At 63.7% G+C, this 17,247-nt stretch overlaps 2 protein-coding genes and 1 long non-coding RNA gene across 12 annotated transcripts in view; 2 read left to right on the top strand and 1 right to left on the bottom strand.

The window, feature by feature from the left end:
• Window positions 1–1,393: 1,393 nt before the first annotated feature.
• Window positions 1,394–2,900, bottom strand: LOC308184181. Its single transcript, XR_013942598.1, has 2 exons — window positions 2,814–2,900; window positions 1,394–1,742 (listed from the first exon to the last, which is right to left on the bottom strand). It is a non-coding gene; the product is annotated as an uncharacterized lncRNA (long non-coding RNA).
• A 6,464-nt stretch (window positions 2,901–9,364) lies between these two features.
• ATP5MC2 (ATP synthase membrane subunit c locus 2) lies at window positions 9,365–11,801 on the top strand. Of its 2 annotated transcripts, none has more exons than XM_080570836.1 (5): window positions 9,365–9,457; window positions 10,560–10,646; window positions 10,975–11,040; window positions 11,294–11,454; window positions 11,553–11,801. In XM_080570836.1, exons 1-5 carry the CDS (start codon window positions 9,380–9,382, stop codon window positions 11,665–11,667), a joined length of 507 nt encoding a protein of 168 aa, XP_080426962.1. In that variant the 5' UTR covers window positions 9,365–9,379; the 3' UTR covers window positions 11,668–11,801. The 2 variants fall into 2 exon arrangements, with proteins under 2 accessions (XP_080426962.1, XP_080426963.1); XM_080570837.1 differs by having other exon boundaries at window positions 9,365–9,448.
• Window positions 11,802–12,717: 916 nt separating this feature from the next.
• LOC308184092 (cyclic AMP-dependent transcription factor ATF-7) overlaps window positions 12,718–17,247 on the top strand; it is a 67,707-nt gene continuing 63,177 nt past the window's right edge. For 2 of the 9 annotated variants that reach the window (XM_080570828.1, XM_080570829.1), the window contains exons 1-2: window positions 14,952–16,035; window positions 16,940–17,048. The gene's annotated coding sequence lies outside the window, so the exon portion shown is untranslated. The other 7 variants (XM_080570831.1, XM_080570835.1, XM_080570823.1 and 4 more) reach the window with 7 other exon arrangements.

Raw genomic sequence — 17,247 nt, forward strand, 5'->3', positions numbered from 1 at the left:
CAAGGCTGCAGGGGCCTGGCGGTGCCACCTGTCCCGTGCCACTTGTCCCCAGCACCCTTGGGTGCTCTAGGGGCCGCCTGTCCTGCCTTGCTTCCCTGGGTGTTCTGGGTCTCATCCTGCATCGCTTCCCCGGAGGGGCACCCCTGGGTGCCTGTGTCCAACCCCATAACGCTCAGCCCCATCCCACCCCATCCCACCCCATCCCACCCCATCCCATCCCATCCCACCCCACCCCATCCCATCCCCTGGCTTTCCACGTCCTGTCCCACCCCATAGCTCGCTTCCCCAGCTCAGACCCCTCCAGCCCACCCCACCCCACAACCCAGCACCCACCCCACAACGCACCACCCCGTCCCACGGCCCCCCGCCGGTCCTACAACCCACCACCCCGTCTCATGGCTCCCCACCCATCCTGTGTCCCACCACCCATCCCATCGCCTTCCACCCGTCCTACAACCACCACCCCAACCTACAACCCCCCCCCCCCCCAAATCTCCCCTCCCATCCCACCCCATGACCCATCTCCCTACCCCACAACCCCCCCACCCCACCCCATAGCTCCCCACCTGCCCTACAACCCATCCCACCACCCCGTCCCGTGCCCCCCCACCCATCCTACATTCCCCCCCCCATCTCATCAGCCCTCATCTTCCCTCCGTCCCCAACCCAATGCAGGGGACGGGGACCTGGGGGGGGACAGCAGTGGAGTGAGGCTGTCACCCCCCTCCGAGCACCCCGGTGGGCAGCGTTACCCCAAAACCTGGGGGGGGGGGTCCCCATGGCTCCGCACCCCCCTTGCTGGAGGTTTTTGCTCCTGTTCTGGTGCAACCATCGCCACGTCTAGCTCCACAGCACCAAATTATCCATTTTGGGGCTTATTTTTACCTCCCCCCCCCCCCCAAAAAAATCCCATTTTAGGCAGAATCTCTTAAAGAGAAGGGGAAAAAAATGAAAACCTGGGGAAAATTGTAAAGCCTCGTCGGCTCCCGAGACCTCCGCCGCGAGAACAAAGGAACGGCAGCAAATATTGGGAGAAAAGACGCCGGATTGATTCCAGCCCCCCCCCCCCCCCCCTTTTGTCGCAGGTTGGCAGCACGGGGTTGGGGGGGCGAAGCTCCGTGCCTATAAATCACGGCTCCTCACTCAGCCCCAAACGATGCTGCCCCCCCCCCCCCCCCCCCCGACACCCAGCTGTGGGCACCCAAACCCCACAGCACGACTGGGGGGGGGTATTTCTAAGGGGTGCATTTGGGGGGGGGCTTTGTAGGGCAGGAGGGGGGGGTGCATGGGAAGAGGGGGTCACGGCAAGGCTAAGGGAGCCCCCCCGCTCGGCTCGGCGCGCCGCGGACGACCTTTCCAGCTCTGCCTCCCCCGCCCCTCTCCCCCCCCGCGCTTTCTTTTTTTTTTTTTTTTTTCCCATTTTTTTATGTTCTCCCGGTCGCCGCTGCGGGGATATTATTTTCCGTAGCATCGTGGTGCAGTGCAGAGAGCGGGCGAGGAAGAAAGAGCCGAGCCCTCGCCCCCCCCCCCCCCAACCCCGCTACCCCCCGCGCTTCGCAGAGCAGCAGCGACAACCAGAGCCCCAAATCCCCCGATTTTCCCCCCCAAAAAAATCAGTGCATTGAACGAGCACGGCCCTGCTGGGGTGCACGTGGAGGGGAAACGTGATTTGGGCTTGCCTGGGAGCGGAGTTGGGGTGAGCTTCGCGTGTGCCCCTCTGTGCACGCACCGGGGGGGGGGTCCTGGGGGGAGAAGAAGGGGTTGTAAATTGCCAGGGAAACGTGGCTGCATGCGTGCACGCTCCTCTGTGTGTGTGCAAACACGCGCAGGCACACACATGCACGCAGCCAAGGTGGGCACGCCCACGCCTGCACACTCACCTGCCTGCTCACACGCACGCACACTCCGGCACGTGCACACACATGTGCTCACGTTCCCGCTTCCGTGTTGCGCACACGCTCCCATGCATGCACTCGTGTGCCTGTGCTTGGACACGCATGCATGCACGCGCTCGTGCCTGTACACACGACCATGCCTGCGTGCTCCCAAGCAGAGCACGCCCATGCCCACGCACAGCTCTCCACAAACACACTGGCACTCAGGTGCACACCTGCGCGTGCACGCCCACATGCACATCCTCATGCACGCAAGTATGTGTATTTGCACGCAGACACATACACGCATCCACACACGTGCATGGAGACACGTGCAGATAAATGCATGCACACTCATGCAGACACTTGCGGACACATGCACATACATGCAGACACAGGCATGCACTTGCATACATGCAGACACATGAACATGCATGCACACACATGCAGGCACTCTCGTGCAGACACATGCAGACACAGGAAGGCTCATACGTGCAGACACACACTTGCACACACGCAGGTGCACGAACGTGAATGCAGACACATGCGCACACCCATGCACGTGCACACACACAAACATGCACCCACATGCATGCAGACAAATGCATGCGCTCTCGTGCAGACACACGCACAGCACATGCACATACATGCAGATGCATGCACACACTTGCACACACACACAGGCGCGTGCATGCACACACACTCACGTGCACAGAAACTCATGAGCATGCACGCACACCCTTGCACACAGATGCACGAACATGCATGCACACGCCTACGTGTGCACACCCCCCCCCAACCACATACACACCACACACACGCCTGCACGCGAGTGCAACCTGACCGCACACGCACACACGTGCACAGGCGTGCGCGCACCCGCACACGCGTGCCCGCGGGGCCTGGCGCAGCCCCAGCCCGGCGCCGCCGGTGACTCACCCGCTCCCCGCCGCATCGATCCCCATCAATCTCCCCCGGGGCCCCCAGCTCCGCGCCCGCTGCTCGCTGGCCCCGCACCGGCTACGCGGGGCGCCGGGGGGGGGGGGCGGGGGGGGGGGGGGCGGTCGCCCCGGCAACGGTCGCCATGGAGCCCGCAGCATCCCCGCAGCATCCCCCCCCCCCCCCCCCGGGGACCACGGCCCCCGCTTGTACAGGGGGGGTGCTCCGGGGTGTGGGGGGTTGCACGCTCACCAGGGGGTTTTGCACGCTCACCGGGGGGGTTTTGCACGCTTATACGGGGGCTCATGTTTGGGTGGAGGGGGGTGGGGGGAAAGGAGTGAGGAAAGTGGGGGGGGAGGAGAGAGAAAGGGAAGAAAAAGGGAAGAAAAGGAAGGAAAAGGGAAAGAAAATGGAAGGAAAAGGGAAGAAAAAGGGAAGGAAAAGGGAAGGAAAAGGGAAAGAGAAAGGAAAGAAAAAGGGAAGGAAAAGGGAAAGAAAAAGGGAAGGAAAGGGAAAGAAAAGGGAAATAAAAAGGAAGGAAAAGGGAAAGAAAAGGGAAAGGAAAGGGAAAGAAAAGGGAAGAAAAAGGGAAGGTAAAGGGAAAGAAAAGGGAAAGAAAAAGGGAAAGAAAAAGGGAAGGAAAAGGGAAAGAAAAGGGAAAGAAAAAGGAAAGAAAAAGGAAAGGGAAATAAAAAGGAAGGAAAAGGGAAAGAAAAGGGAAAGGAAAGGGAAAGAAAAGGGAAGAAAAAGGGAAGGTAAAGGGAAAGAAAAGGGAAAGAAAAAGGGAAAGAAAAAGGGAAGGAAAAGGGAAAGAAAAGGGAAAGAAAAAGGAAAGAAAAAGGAAAGAAAAAGGAAAGGGAAATAAAAAGGAAGGAAAAGGGAAAGAAAAGGGAAAGAAAAAGGGAAAGAAAAGGGAAAGAAAAAGGAAAGAAAAGGGAAATAAAAAGGAAGGAAAAGGGAAGGAAAAGGGAAGAAAAAGGGGAAAAAAAAGGGAAGGAAAAGGGAAAGAAAAGGGAAAAGAAGGGAACAGAAAGGGAGAAGCACATCCTGCTGCATTCTGCTGCATTTTTAGAAAAGCAAAGCACCAAAATCGCCCTTTTTTCCCCCAGCACACACGTGAGCAGGGGGTGCTGCCCAGAGCCCTCGGCCGTGCCGGGGGTGCTGCGATGAGCCGGCCGACCTCAGCGCCCCGCTGCCGCCAGCGCGGGGGGTGCCTGGGGGGGGGGCTGGGGGCTCTGCCCCTTTTTTGGGGTCTTTAGCACTAAATTTAGCCCCGCTTCCCTGGTGCGGCTGGGAAAAGTGGGGTTTTCTGCTCCCAGCCTGGGGTCGCTGTCCCAGTATTAGCATTTTTAAGCCCAAATTCAACCCGGCTTTCGCAGTGCTGCCGGGCACCGGGAGGGGGGTCTGGGCTTGGAGCGGACCCAATTTGGGAGGGTTTCTCCCCAGATTTCGCCTCGGACCCCAGGGCTCGGGGTGGGGGGGAGGGGTGGGGGGGGTCAGATCCAGCCGGGATTGGTTGGGGCAGGGTGAAGTGGAGAGGCAGGATTGGTCCGGAAACCCAACGGCCTTCCTCGGATTGGTCGGGGGGGCTGCTGACGTCACGGGCTGCTTCAGGCAACTGATGACATCACCGAGGCGAGCGGTGACGTCACCTCTCCCACCCCGCGGCTGCAGCCCTGGACCCGGTGCCCGCCCCGGCGATGGGCCGGGGGCAGCCGTGCCCCGGTTCTCCCCGAAACCGCAAACTCGCTCGCACGGCGGAGGGCAAAAACCCCGCCGATGGCTTGGGGGGACCCTCTCTGACCCCCCCCCAGTCCCCCCAGCCCCTCTCGTCCCCCCCCTGTCGCCCCAAGCCCTCCCCCAACCCCGCAGACCCCGCTGCTCTCAGCTCCCCTCCAGATCCATCCCTGCAGCAGCAGGGAAAGGCTGATTCCCCCCCAGCTTTGCAGCCAAGTTAAAATTTCTACACTCCCCCCCCCGGAATATTTGTGCCAAGATGCAGCAAATAAAGAGGCCGTGGGTGTCCCCGCGGTGGGGGGGCAGGACGGCGGTGTCCTGCCTCCCACGGGGGGGAAAAGCTCCTTCGTTAGCGGCAGAAAACCCCCGGCGTGCGGCGGGGAAGGCGGCGATAATATTTTATTTGTGCCTTTTTACGAGGCGGGCTCTTGAAAGCCGCCCTGGCACAAGGAGGCGAGCGTGATAAATCGAGCCGGGGGAGCGTGACGGTGCCAGAGGAGAAGCACGTGGCCCATCCGTCCCCCCACCCCCCCCCAAAAAAAGCAGCCGTCACCACCGCAAATGCCACCGGTGTCCTCCGGCGTGCCCCCAAAGGGGACGCCAGCCTCAGGTGTGTCCCCAGCTGCGGGGCGCTGTCCCCCCACTGAGCCAGAGTCCCGAGGTCTGAGGTTGTTTCCTGCACCGGGTGCTGTCCCCCAGCCCCGTTCCTGTCCTCGGTTTGGGGACGCTGTCCCCAGCCTGGGCACCAAACCTGGGTTCAGGCCATGGGATGTGCCCAGAGCCCAGCCCAGGACACCGCCCCCAGGTCCCAGACGCTGTCCCTCGGCCCAAGACACCTTCTGAAGCCCCCACTCCCGGTGTGAGACATTGTCCCCAGCCTGAGGTAGTGTCCCCAGGTCCAAGACACCCTCCTTAAGTCGTGTCCCCAGCTCCAGGACAGCACCCCTGACCCTGGCCACGTCCCCAGGTCCCAGACGCTGCCGCGGCGCCAGGCACGGCCCCAGGTGGGGGACGCCAGAGAGGCGAGGGGCAGGCAGGGAGGAAGAAAAATAGCACCGGGGGGGGACAGAGAGGAGCTTCAGAGCCACGTGGAGGGACCGAACCCCTCATTCCCAAACACCAACCCCTCCCAGACAGCAGCACCGCCGCCAGCACAGCCCCATACCTGCCGCCAGAGAATCCCCACACGGGGCCGGGGCGCGGGCTGAACCAGCCCGGGCTCTCATCCCCTTCCTGACAACCCTTTTTTTTTTTGGGGGGGGGGGGGGATAAAACAAGCCCCGAGCCCCCGATAAATTGCCGTCCTCCGCCCGCGGCGCGTCCCGCGGCCCCGGCGTGCCGGCCGGACAGACGAGATCCATAATCCTGCTGCGCTGTCGGAGTAAATCTCGCGGCTCTCCCAGCGTCGCCGAGACCCCAATAAATATCTCCATTTCCTGCTGTCCTGGAGGGAAGATCTGATCAGCTTTTAAATGTCAAACGTAAAGTAAAGTTTGTCATAAAAAAGCCTGTAAAAAAAAAAATAAATAAATAAAATAAAGCCGCTGTGGCTGGCCGGGAGCTGGAGCAGCTCGGGAAGGTGCCAAGGGGGGGGGGTTGGGGGTCCCACTGGAGCCCCGTCGCACCCCAAAAGCCCCCCCTGAGCCCGCACCCACAGGCTGGGGACGGGGCAGGGTTTTGCATCAGGTCACCCCAAATCCCTGGGGTTACGTCGGGCTTTGCCCCCATCCTTTCACCAGCATCGCTGGGGAGGGGGCAGGAAAAACAAAACAAAACAAAACAAATCCCGTTCCCGAGACCCCCCCATCCTGTGTTATTATTTTTTTTTTTTCCTCCTGGCTCGCCAGCCACCGATCCCCGTCCGTTTTAATGCCTCGCATGACGCCATCCCATTTGGGCTCTCCTGAATCACGTCGTTCCAGGGACTAATTAAGCAAGGAGCCGCCGCGGGGCACGGATTTATGGGGCCGTATTTCAGGCCCGGGGGGGGCGCGGTGGCACCGGGCGGCCACGAGCGTGTCCGACACCCCCCCCCCCCCCCCCACGGGGGGCTCGGTGCCACCCCTGGGTGGGGTTGGAGGGGGGGGGCAGATTTGGGTGGTGTGAAGGTGGGGGGGGGGGGGATTGGAAGGAGAGGGAGTGGGGAGCACCCAAGGGTGCTGCTGTGCTTGGAGATGTGGGGCTCTGGGGGGGGGTCACCCGCTGCCTGGTGTCACCCCCTGCCCGGTGTCACCCCCCCTGCCCAAGTGTCACCCCTTGTCCAGAAATGGGTCCGGTGTCGGCATCGCTGGACCGCCACTGCCCTCTACCCTCCCGTGGCAAAACCACAGCCGCCCCCCCCCCCGCCCTCCCCCCCCCCCCCAGTGCCCCGGCACTGGGATCCAGCTGTGCCCAGATGTGGCAGCGATCCCCGGGGTCCAGCTGTGCATGCTGGTGCCACCGGTCCACGGGATCCAGCTGTGCCCAGGGATCCAGCTGTGCCCTGATGTGACTGCGATCCCCGGGATCCAGCTGTGCCCTGATGCGACATCGATCCCTGGGATCCAGCTGTGCACAGCTTTGGCAGCGATCCCCAGATCCAGCTGTGCCCAGATGTGGCGGTGATCTCCGGGATCCAGCTGTGCACGCCGGAGCCGTCGATGCCCGGGATCCAGCTGTGCCCAGATGTGGCCGGCCCCCCCTCCCCCGGGATCCAGCTGCAGCAGAGCCTCGCTGCGTCCCCCACCCTCTGCGTCTGTCCGTCTGTCTGTACCCCTGTCCCCCCATCCCTGTGTCCCCCCGTCCCCGTGTCCCTCTGTCCCCATGTCCCTGCACCCCCCTGCCCACCCTCCCCCCCTGCGCCGTCCATCCGTCTGTCCATCCCCAGCCCTGCAGGCTGCGACCCCCTCCAGCCCCCCCCCCCCCCGCACGTGTCCGTCTGTCCGTCCGCCCATCGGGGTGCAGGGGCTTGGGGGGGGACACACAGCCTGTCCCCGTGTCCCCGTCCCCACCCCGGTGCCTCATTAGGATGCAGCAGCGGCTGCGACTGCGCCACAGCTGGGACAGGGCCAGGGACCTTGGGGGGGGGGGGGGGCACACACCTGAGCACCCCCCCAAACCCTCCCCCCGATTTTGCAAAGCTGCCTCAGTTTCCCCACCCACCCCCACCTCCCCCGTCGCCCCCCGTTTTCCCCAAAACCGCCCCAAAATGGGGTTCGGGGGGGGGCCGCTGTCACACTGCGGTGGCTGCGCCGAGCCCGCCGTTAATCGCAAGGTCAAAGCCATTCCGGGGACATTAAAGCGGTGGCTGGGGGGGGGCCCGGTCCCCCCCGGGGTGGGGGGAAGCACAGAACATTGAGCTTTAATTTAAGCCGTTAAGGTCAGCGGCACCAAACGGAGCCGGGGTTTAAATCAGGGAATAAAGGGGAAAAAAAAAAAACAAAACGCGGGGGAAAATTTTAAAAAGAATGGGGAGGAAAAGGGTGGGAGGAAAAATGGGGGTTTGGGGGAAAAACTGGGGGAATTGGGTTGGTCGGGGGGTGGTGCTCGCCCGGTGACGGGGGGGATGGATGGATGGATGGGCTCCTTCCAGCCCGGCTCCTCGCTATTGATTTTCCTTTAATGAAAGTTAATTATAACAATGATTTAATTAATAGCGGCGCGCTCGGGCTTTACGGCTTCCCGCATTAGGGCTGCCCATAAATCCCCCCGACAGCCCCGGGCGGCCCCGCTCAGCATCGGGGGGAGCCGGCCCCCACCCCCCCCAGCACCCCCGGGGGGGCCCAGCCTGCGGGGACACCGCCCCCTGGCCCCTGGGGTGACACAGCCCCGGCCCCCCGCACACAGCCCCGTGCACACGCGTGTGCAACCACACGCTCTGAAGGACCCGCAGCGATGCAGCCCTCTGCTTTGTGTGCACACACGTGGGCACGTGCAAACACATGCATGAAAACGTGCACGCATGCACACATGCACACATGTGCACGTAAATTTAAATATGTGCAAGCATGTACACACGTGCATGCATGTGCAAACATGCATACATGCTTGCAAACACATGCACACACATGCAAACCCATGAACACACATGTGCACATGCATGCAAATATGTACACACGTACATCCATATGTGAGCACACAAGTACGCATGTGCCAACACATGCACACACATGCACATACATGCACATAGGTGCACATATGTACACAGCTGTATGTACATGCAAACATGCACGCTTAAAGGTACACGCATGCAAACATGCACACACGTGCAAACATACGCACACATACATGTACATATGTGCAAATATGTACACAGGTGTATTTACATGCAAATGTGTGCACACGTGCATGCACATGAAAACACACATGTAAACATTTGCACACATGCAAATCCACGCGCATAAATGCTTGCACACACACGCAAACCCATGTGCACACACGTACACGTGTGCATGTGCATGCAAAACATTTGCACGCACACACACACGTGCATGCATTTGCACACGCATGCGCACACCCCTCCCCCACATGCACACGTGTGCACACGCATGCAAATATGTGCAAATACACACACACACGTGCAAACACGCGTGCAAATGTGCACACCCCCCTGCGCGCCCCCTCCCCCATGCACGCCCCCTCCCGGCGCGCTTCCTGCCCTTGGCCGCCAGGGGGCGCCAAGCACGCCCCGCCCCTCCCCTCTTGACCACGCCCCCGATTTGACCACACCCCCTTTTGGCCACGCCCCCGCGCCCCCCGCTCAGCCGCCGTCTCCTCCCCGCCCGCAGGGGGCGCTGTGGCGCCGTGCCTGGACGGGGGGCGCTCTATGGCGCGGCACCGCCTCCCTCTCTATGGTACTTCCGGGCCGCGCTTCCGGCCGCGCCTGCGCAGTCGGCGCCCCCGCGACCTGCCCGCCGCCGGTGCGCCAGGTGAGGGGGCCCGGGGGGGGGCGGAACGGGGGGGGGGCACCGGGAGGGGGGGGGGCAGGGGGGGGAGGGGCGGGGGAGGGCCCTCACGGGGCTGGGGGGGGCTCCCGGAGAGGTTTGGGGGGAGTTTGGGGGCGAACCCCTGCGGTTTGGGGGTCACCTCCCCCTCACAGCGCGTTTTGGGGTGAGTCCCTGGGATTTGGGGTCACCTCCCCCTCCCGCTGCGTTTTGGGGTGAATCCCGGCAATTTAGGGTCACCTTCCCTTCGCACTGCGTTTTGGGGTGCCCCCCCGTCGTTATAGGGTGAGACCTGCCCCTCACACTGCATTTTGGGGTGAATCCCTGCATTTTAGGGTATTCTCCCACTCAAACTGCATTTTGAGGTGGCCCCCATTGTCACCGCATTTTAGGGTGACCCCCCCTTCATTCTAGGGTGTCCTTCCCCTCACACTGCATTTTGGGGTGCCCACCCCCTTACTTTGCATTTTGGGGCAGCCTCAAACTGCATTTGGGGTGAGCCCCTGCGTTTTGGGGTGACCCCCCCACTACATTTTGGGGTGGCCCCCCCCCTCGTGCTGCATTTTGGGGTGACCCCCCCACTACATTTTGGGGTGGCCCCCCCCCTCGTGCTGCATTTTGGGGTGACCCCCCCACTACATTTTGGGGTGGCCCCCCCCCTCGTGCTGCATTTTGGGGTGACCCCCCACACTACATTTTGGGGTGACCCCCCCCTCATGTTGCATTTTGGGGTGACCCCCCCCCACTACATTTTGGCGGTGACCCCCCCTTCATGCTGCATTTTGGGACCCCCCCTTGGGGTTTCACCCCCTCCTACCCCATGCTGCCCCCCCCCATGCCCCTTTCCAGGCCCAGGTCGTGGCCCCCCTGCCCCCTCAATCCCCCCCCACCCCCCTGTCCCCTCCTGTCTCCCCCGTCCCCTTCTGCCCCCCCCACCCCCCCTGACCCCGCCCATCCCCCCTTGGCCCCCCGTGACCCCCCCCCTCCCCGTGACCCCCCCCGGCCCTGCCCCCCGGGTGCCAGCCGCGTGTCCCAGCCCCCCTCTGTGTCCCACCTTGTCCCCCGCTGTCCCCCCCCCCCCCCCCAGGACCCCCCCCAGTGCTCTGGAGGCCACGGCCCCCCCCCCACGGCCCCCGCCATGTTCTGCGCCAAGGTGGTCGCCGCGCCCGCGCTGGTGAGTGGGGTCGGGGGGGGTTCTGGGGGGGTGGGGGGGGCTCTGTGGGGGTGGGGGGGGACTCTGGGGGGGTGGGGGGGCTCTGGTGGGGTGGGGGGGGACTCTGGGGGGCTGGGGGGGCTCTGTGGGGGTGGGGGGAGGACGTTTGGGGACGGCTTTTTGCCGTTTTAGGGCCACCCCGAAGGCGACAGGAGGTGGGGAGGGCGCAGCTGGAGGGGGCTGAGCGGGTTTTTGGGGGGGGGGGACACGGGGGGGCTGTCCCTGGGGGGGCTGTGTGTGTGTGTGTGTGTGTGTGTCCCCAGAATGTGACGCTGGCCGTGCCCCGCAGGTGAGGAGGGTCCCGCGGGTGCTGTGCCAGCCCCTCTCCGCCTCGCTGCTGAGCGCCCCCGAGGAGGTAATGGGGCGGGGGGGGCACCGGAATGTGGGGGGGGCCCCGCGCTGACCCCAAAAATGGGCGTGTGGAAGGGGCTCAGCCCCATAAACCCCCCCTGCAAGGCTGCGAGGAGCTTGGGGGGGGGGGGGAAACTGAGGCACGAGGGGATGGGACAAGGCTGTGTCCCCCCCCCCCCCCCCCCGTGTGTCCCTGTGTCCCCCCCCCACCGTGTGTCCCTGTGCCCCCCCCCCCACTCCGTGCCGCCCCCCCCCAGGCGCGGCCGAGCCCCTGTAGGGCCGTGGCCACGACCGCCGCCCGCCGCGACATCGACACCGCCGCCAAGTTCATCGGGGCCGGCGCCGCCACCGTGGGGGTGGCCGGCTCCGGGGCCGGCATCGGCACCGTCTTCGGCAGCCTCATCATCGGCTACGCCAGGTCAGGAAGGGGATGGTTTTTTTGGGGGGACTTTGGGGGATTTTGGGGGTGGGGGGTGGGGCTGAGCGTGGCCCCTGTCCCCCCCCCCCCCCCCGCAGGAACCCGTCCCTGAAGCAGCAGCTCTTCTCCTACGCCATCCTGGGCTTCGCCCTCTCCGAGGCCATGGGGCTCTTCTGCCTCATGGTGGCCTTCCTCATCCTCTTCGCCATGTGACGGGCGGCGGCGGCGACAGGGACGACGGCAGGGACGGTGGCAGCGCTGTCCCCAGCCGGGGATGGCCGCTGGGTGGGGGGGGGGCAGGGGGTGCCCCCTTTATACCCCGGGAATAAAGACGGTTGGATAACGGGGCCGGTGTCCGCGTGCCTCCTCGGCGGCCCCGTGCCTCGTGCACCCAGTACACCCAGCGTACGTGGCTGGGGGCTCTGTGGTGACGTCCCCCGCGTCGCGATATCCCCCGCATCGCAACGGTCTCCGTGTCGTGACGTCCTCCATGTCACGACGTCCCCCGTGTCGTGACAGCCTCCGTGTTGCGATGGCCTCTGTGGCACGTTGGCCTCTGTGGCGCGATGGCCTCTGTGGCGGGATGGTCTCCCTGTCGTGACGTCCCTCGTGTCGTGATGTCCGCCATGTCGCGACAGCCTCTGTGCCATGATGGTCTCCATCTCTTGATGTCCCCTGTGTCACGATGTCCCCCGTGGTGCAATGGCCTCCGTGTCACGATGGCCCCCGTATCGCAACAGCCTCCATGTCACGACATCCCTCATGTCCCGACAGCCTCCAGATGGCTCCCGTGTCCCAACAGCCTCCGTGCCACGAGGGTCTGTGTGTTGCGATGTCCCCCATGTCGTGACAGCCTCCATGTCACGACAGCCTCCATGTCACAAGGGTCTCCACGTCGTGACAGCCTCCGTGTTGTGATGGCCCGTGTCGCGACAGCCCCCATGTCGCGACAGTCTGTTTCACAGCGGCCTCCGTATCGTGACATCCCCCATGTCACGTCGCTTTCCATGTCGCGACGGCCTCCGTGTCACGACACCCCCCTCCTGTCGCGACACCCCCGTTGCCGCCGTCCCCCCAGCGGGCGGGGCCCCTCTCCCGAGGAGAAAGGGGGCGTGGCCCGAAGCCCCGCCCACCTCCACAGGCTCCTCCCCCCTGTCGCCCCGCCCCCGCCGGCCCCTGATTGGCCCCCTCGGCGGCGGAGGCGCCTCGCGGCGGGATCTCGCGAGAGCTCGGGGAGGGGCGGGGGGGGAGGAGGAGGAGGAGGAGGGAGGGGAGGGGGCGGAGGAGGGGAGGGGAGGGGCCGGGGGGGGCCCAGCGCGTCCGCAGCCAGCGCAAGGCCCCGGAGGCGGCGAGCGGCGGCGCGGCCCTCCCGGAGGTAACCGGCGGGGGCCCGGGCCCGGCGGGGGCGGCCCCGGGAGCGGACGGTAGCCGGCGGGAGGGGCGGGGGGGGGGACCGGGAGGGGCGGGGGGGGGGGCACTGCCCGCCGGCCCCTCCCCCCCCCCCCCAACTCTCCCCGAGTTCTCCTCAGGCAGCCGCTCCCCCTCCCCCCCCCCCCGTCGTCCTCCTTCCTCCCGCCTCTCCGCTGAGTGGCGGGGCCCGCCGGCCAATCGGCTCGCCGCTCGGCTCGGAGCGGCGGGCGGCGCGGCCAATGGCGGCGGGGAGAGGGCGGGGCGGGGAAGGGTTGGGTCCCGCCCCTTAGGGGCGGGGCTGAGGGGAGGGGCTGCGAGGGGCCCGGGCGGTGCCTGAGGGGGGGAGGCCCCGGGGGGGGGGGCTTGGGGGGGGGATTTGGGGTACGGGGGGGGGGTCTGGGGGGGGGGAGGGGGCCTTGGGGAGCGTCCTGGGAATTTGGGGGACGGGGGGGGGGCTGGGATGGGGGAAACTGAGAGGTAAAGGGGGGGGCTTGAGGGGTATGGGGGGGATTTAGGGGTACGGGGGGGCTGACTGGGGGGTGCGGGGGGGCTGTGGGGGTGCGGGGGGGCTGCCAGGAGGAGGCCCCGGGGGAGTCCTGAGAATCTGGGGGCTTGGGGGGGACCTGGGATGGGGAAACTAAGAGCTAAGGGGGGTATTTAGGGGGTTTGGGGGGTTATGGGGTATGGGGGGCTTTAGGGGGGGCTGCCAGGAGGAGAGGAGGCCTTGGGGGGCGTCCTGGGAAAATTTGGGGGACTGGGGGGGGCTTGGATGGGGAAAGTGAGAGCTAAAGGGGGGTGTCAGGGGGTTTGGGGAGGGGTTAGGGGTGCTGGGGGGCTTGGGGGTGGGGGAAAGGCCTTGTGGGGTGCCCTGGGAATAGGGAGGGGGCTCAGGGGTTTTGGGGAGGGGGCTCAGGGGTTGGGGGGGGGCCTCAGGGGTTGCTAAAGTTTGGGAGGTGAGGGGTTGGGGGTGTTCAGGAGGGGGGGGGCTCTCTGTATGTGGATCTGGGGGTGCTTTGAGGGGAGGGCGTCTGGCGGTGCAGGTAGGGCCCCGCAGAGGTTTTGGGGAGTTTTAAGGGAATTCGGGTATGGGGGGGTTGGGGAGTTTGAGGGGGGTCTTTGGGTGTGGGCACCCTCAGGCTCTGGGACGTGGGGACCCCCAAAGGTCAGTGGAGTCAAGGGAGGGGTCCTGTGGCCCCCCCCCCAGGTGCTGGGGGACCCCTGCCCTGCGCCCCCATCCTTGGGGGTGAAGGCACCGAGCGGGGAGGCCTGGGCTCGATTTGGGGCTCCCTGGGGGCCGCTGGGCTGGGTCTGGGGGTGTCCGAAGGCCGTGGGCGCTGCTGGGTGGGGGTGACCTGAGGAGCGGGGTGTAGGGGTACGGCTGCGGGGTGCTGGGGGCCCTCGGCCCACCCCACACCCTCCGGGGGGGCTCGGGGAGCCCCAGGGCACGGAGGAAGATGTGCGAGCAGCAGAAATGAGAAAGGCCAGGCCTGGCCCGGCGCTGGGCTCTCCCCGGGGGGGTTTCTTGGGGAGCTCGAAGTTTTCGGAGGGTGTGGAAGGGGCGAGCCTTCGCTCACCGGGTCCCTCTTGGCTTTGCGAGCACGGCTCCGAGCTGGTTCCCGATCCCAAAATCGGTGGTGCGGGTTCCCCCCGCTTTAACGGGGCGGGGGGGGGAAAAAAAGAAAGAGCTCGGCTCGTTCAGGTGCGGGGTGAAACGTTTTGGGGCACCGAAACCTCCTCGCCCTGCACAGCTCCTCCCGCGCCGCCTGGTCCCCGCCGTTATCTTTCCTGGGGAACTTATCGCTCCTTTCCCTGCTCAGGCCCCTTCGAGGGACGTCTCCAGCGCGCGGAGCACAGCGGAAAAAAGTGTTCCGAGCGGTTCGGCAGCTCCCGGTTTATTTTGGCCCCCCCCCCGCTACGGTAGGGGCGTTCTTCGGCCAGCGGCGTCGAGGCGCTGAGGGGATCGCCTGGTTCTTTGCGATCTGCTTCAAAAATAGTTGTCGGTGGGACGTGGGCGTTCCTGGAGGGGAATCCGGCGGCGGCTCCGAAGCACGGGCTTTGCCGAAGGGTTGTGGTTTTTTTTTTGTTTTTTTTTTTTTTTAGGTTGGGTTTTTCTCGGGGGAGGCTGAGAATAACTCCGCTCGTTACGCGTGGAGGAGAAGTTTGTGGGAGGTGGATTCAGCAGGCGGGTTCTGGGAGGCGAGGAGGGTTAAAACAGCCCCGCTCCTCGCTTCGTTAAGGTGTTCGCCTTCTGTGACGCGAGCGGGGCAATTAGCGGTGCCAAGCCTAATGGCTTTGCGGGCTGGAGTGCTCGTTTGCCTTCGGTGCCGCAAACAAACGAACCAAAAAGCGGTGGAGGCGCGAGGTTGGTGCCGATTACCCGCGGCCGCGCGCTCTTTGTCCAAGCGGAGCCTTCTTACCCCTGCTCCTGGCCCTGGGCTGGAAATTGGGACAGGGGAGGCTGTTTTGGGACCCGACGGACCTCACCGCTTTGAGAACTTTTATAACGCAGCCGTGAATTTCCTTAATTGTGTGCCAGTCCTCGGGTTATGCCTAATTGCGGCACGCTGAGCGCTTCCTCTGCCTCTTGGCACTTGCCTGTCAGCTAACCGTAAAAAATGATCCCGTCCACCTTACTTACCACTCAGCCCGACTCCACGCCCAGTTATTTTAATCTTTCCGCGTAAATCAATCCCTCCAGCTGCTGAACTCTGTTTTCCTGAATGCCTTCCAGTTTGCCAATGTCCTGCTACCGAAGAGCTCGGCGGTTTGTACCAGGGGCTCGGGGCGCTGCCTCCACACGCTCCCTCTCCTCGGAGGATGAAGGAGGAGAAGCTTTCCGCCGACTTTGGGAACAAGTTAAACCTTCCGCTTGCTTTTTGGCTTTTACTCTAACCTAACTTTCCCTTGCCGAAGGGTATTTCTGACATCTACGCTGCATCTTGCTCGCGTTTCTACTTCCTCAAGGTCCCTTCCCTTCCAGTCTTCCCCGGCGTTTCCCACCGTACGCGTGCAGTGCTCTGAATTTTTTATTTTTTTCTCCCCCCTGCGTGATTTATGGAGCTGTCAGGTGAAAGCAAACTTCCCGCTGGGTCCCGCTGTTGGTCGCTCAGCCCGTCCTGGTGCGTCGCAGGCGCCATTGCTGTCCTTAAGCAGGGGCAGTTTGCGGTCCAGGTGAGCTCAGAAGCGCGTGGCACGGCTCCTGCAGCGGTGGTGATGGCGTAGACGTGGGGTGTAGGAGCTGGCAGAAATAAAAGGGCTCCAGGAACCTCAACTTCTCGTTAACGTCTTCGCTCGCGCCTCTTCCGAAACCCCTGGGACGCCGGCTGGCGGAGGAGAACGATCTCAGGACGGCTGGAAGAGGGCTTGTGGCTGTGGCGTGGGGCGGGCAGGAGGTTTCCGTGGCCTGTTTTTTAAAAGATGGGTAGCTCTGAGAGCAGCTGGACGTTGTGGGGGTGGAAGCGAGTCCCTCTTCCAGCCTCCTTGAGCCGGTGAGGTCCCCCAGCGCCACGCGACGAGGTGGCCGGGAGCAGCTGGAGCTCTTCCAGGGCGTGCAGCAGCGGGCGGGCCAACTGGGACCATCCCAGCCCAGCGCCTGTTGCTGCCTCTTCGTGGTGAAAACGCTTTTGAAACGGCTGAAGTGAAACGTGCTGGGCTCCTGGCAGGCCTCGCCGTACGCGGTGGTTTCTGCAGCGTGCGTTAGCGGAGGATCTCTGGGTTGGATTTTGGCTTGGATTCGTTTGCTGCTGCATCACATGTGATGCTTTATTGCGTTCCGGTTGGTTTTATTTATCCTTCTGACTTTCTTGGGCCTCTTCTCGTTTATTTATTTTTTTTTTTGACGTTCTCGCACCTAGAAACGAGGCCAGATTTTCCAAGCTGCTCCTCCTCCAAGTGTTCAGCACCCGAACACAACGCTCGCGCTTCGCGAGGGCTTTCCAGCGCTGGTAGAAAATGCTTTTTTGTAACAAACCTGCAGGATCAGGGACCTGTTGCTTCCTGTAACTTCTTTCTTTTTCTTTTTTTTTTTTCCCCTCCCTGTGTTAAAATAATCCCGTTTCTTGTTTTTGGCTTCAAGGAACTCGTAACACAATGGGCGAAAGCTGAGGAGCGGAGGCTGAGCAGAGATGTGAACGGGGACTGGGTTCCCCTAGGGAGCCAGCAAGCGGCAGCTCTGTGGCGAGGAGGTGTGTAGGAAGCTGCACGTAGGGAAGGAAACAAAAGCACGTTTGTAGCCTCTCTTCCTTTCGAGTACAGCGCTCATCACGACGCTCACGCCTCGCACCGGGAGATTTCTGACGTCTCTTTGTCCGCCCGACAAATCCCCCCCTCGTCGTGTCCCGTTGGAAGCCTGCAGCGAGTCGCCGTCTCTTCGTCCCGCTCCTC

This window comes from Anser brachyrhynchus (genome assembly GCF_964034855.1).
Source record: "Anser brachyrhynchus genome assembly, chromosome: 29".
Taxonomy (NCBI): Eukaryota; Metazoa; Chordata; class Aves; order Anseriformes; family Anatidae; genus Anser; species Anser brachyrhynchus.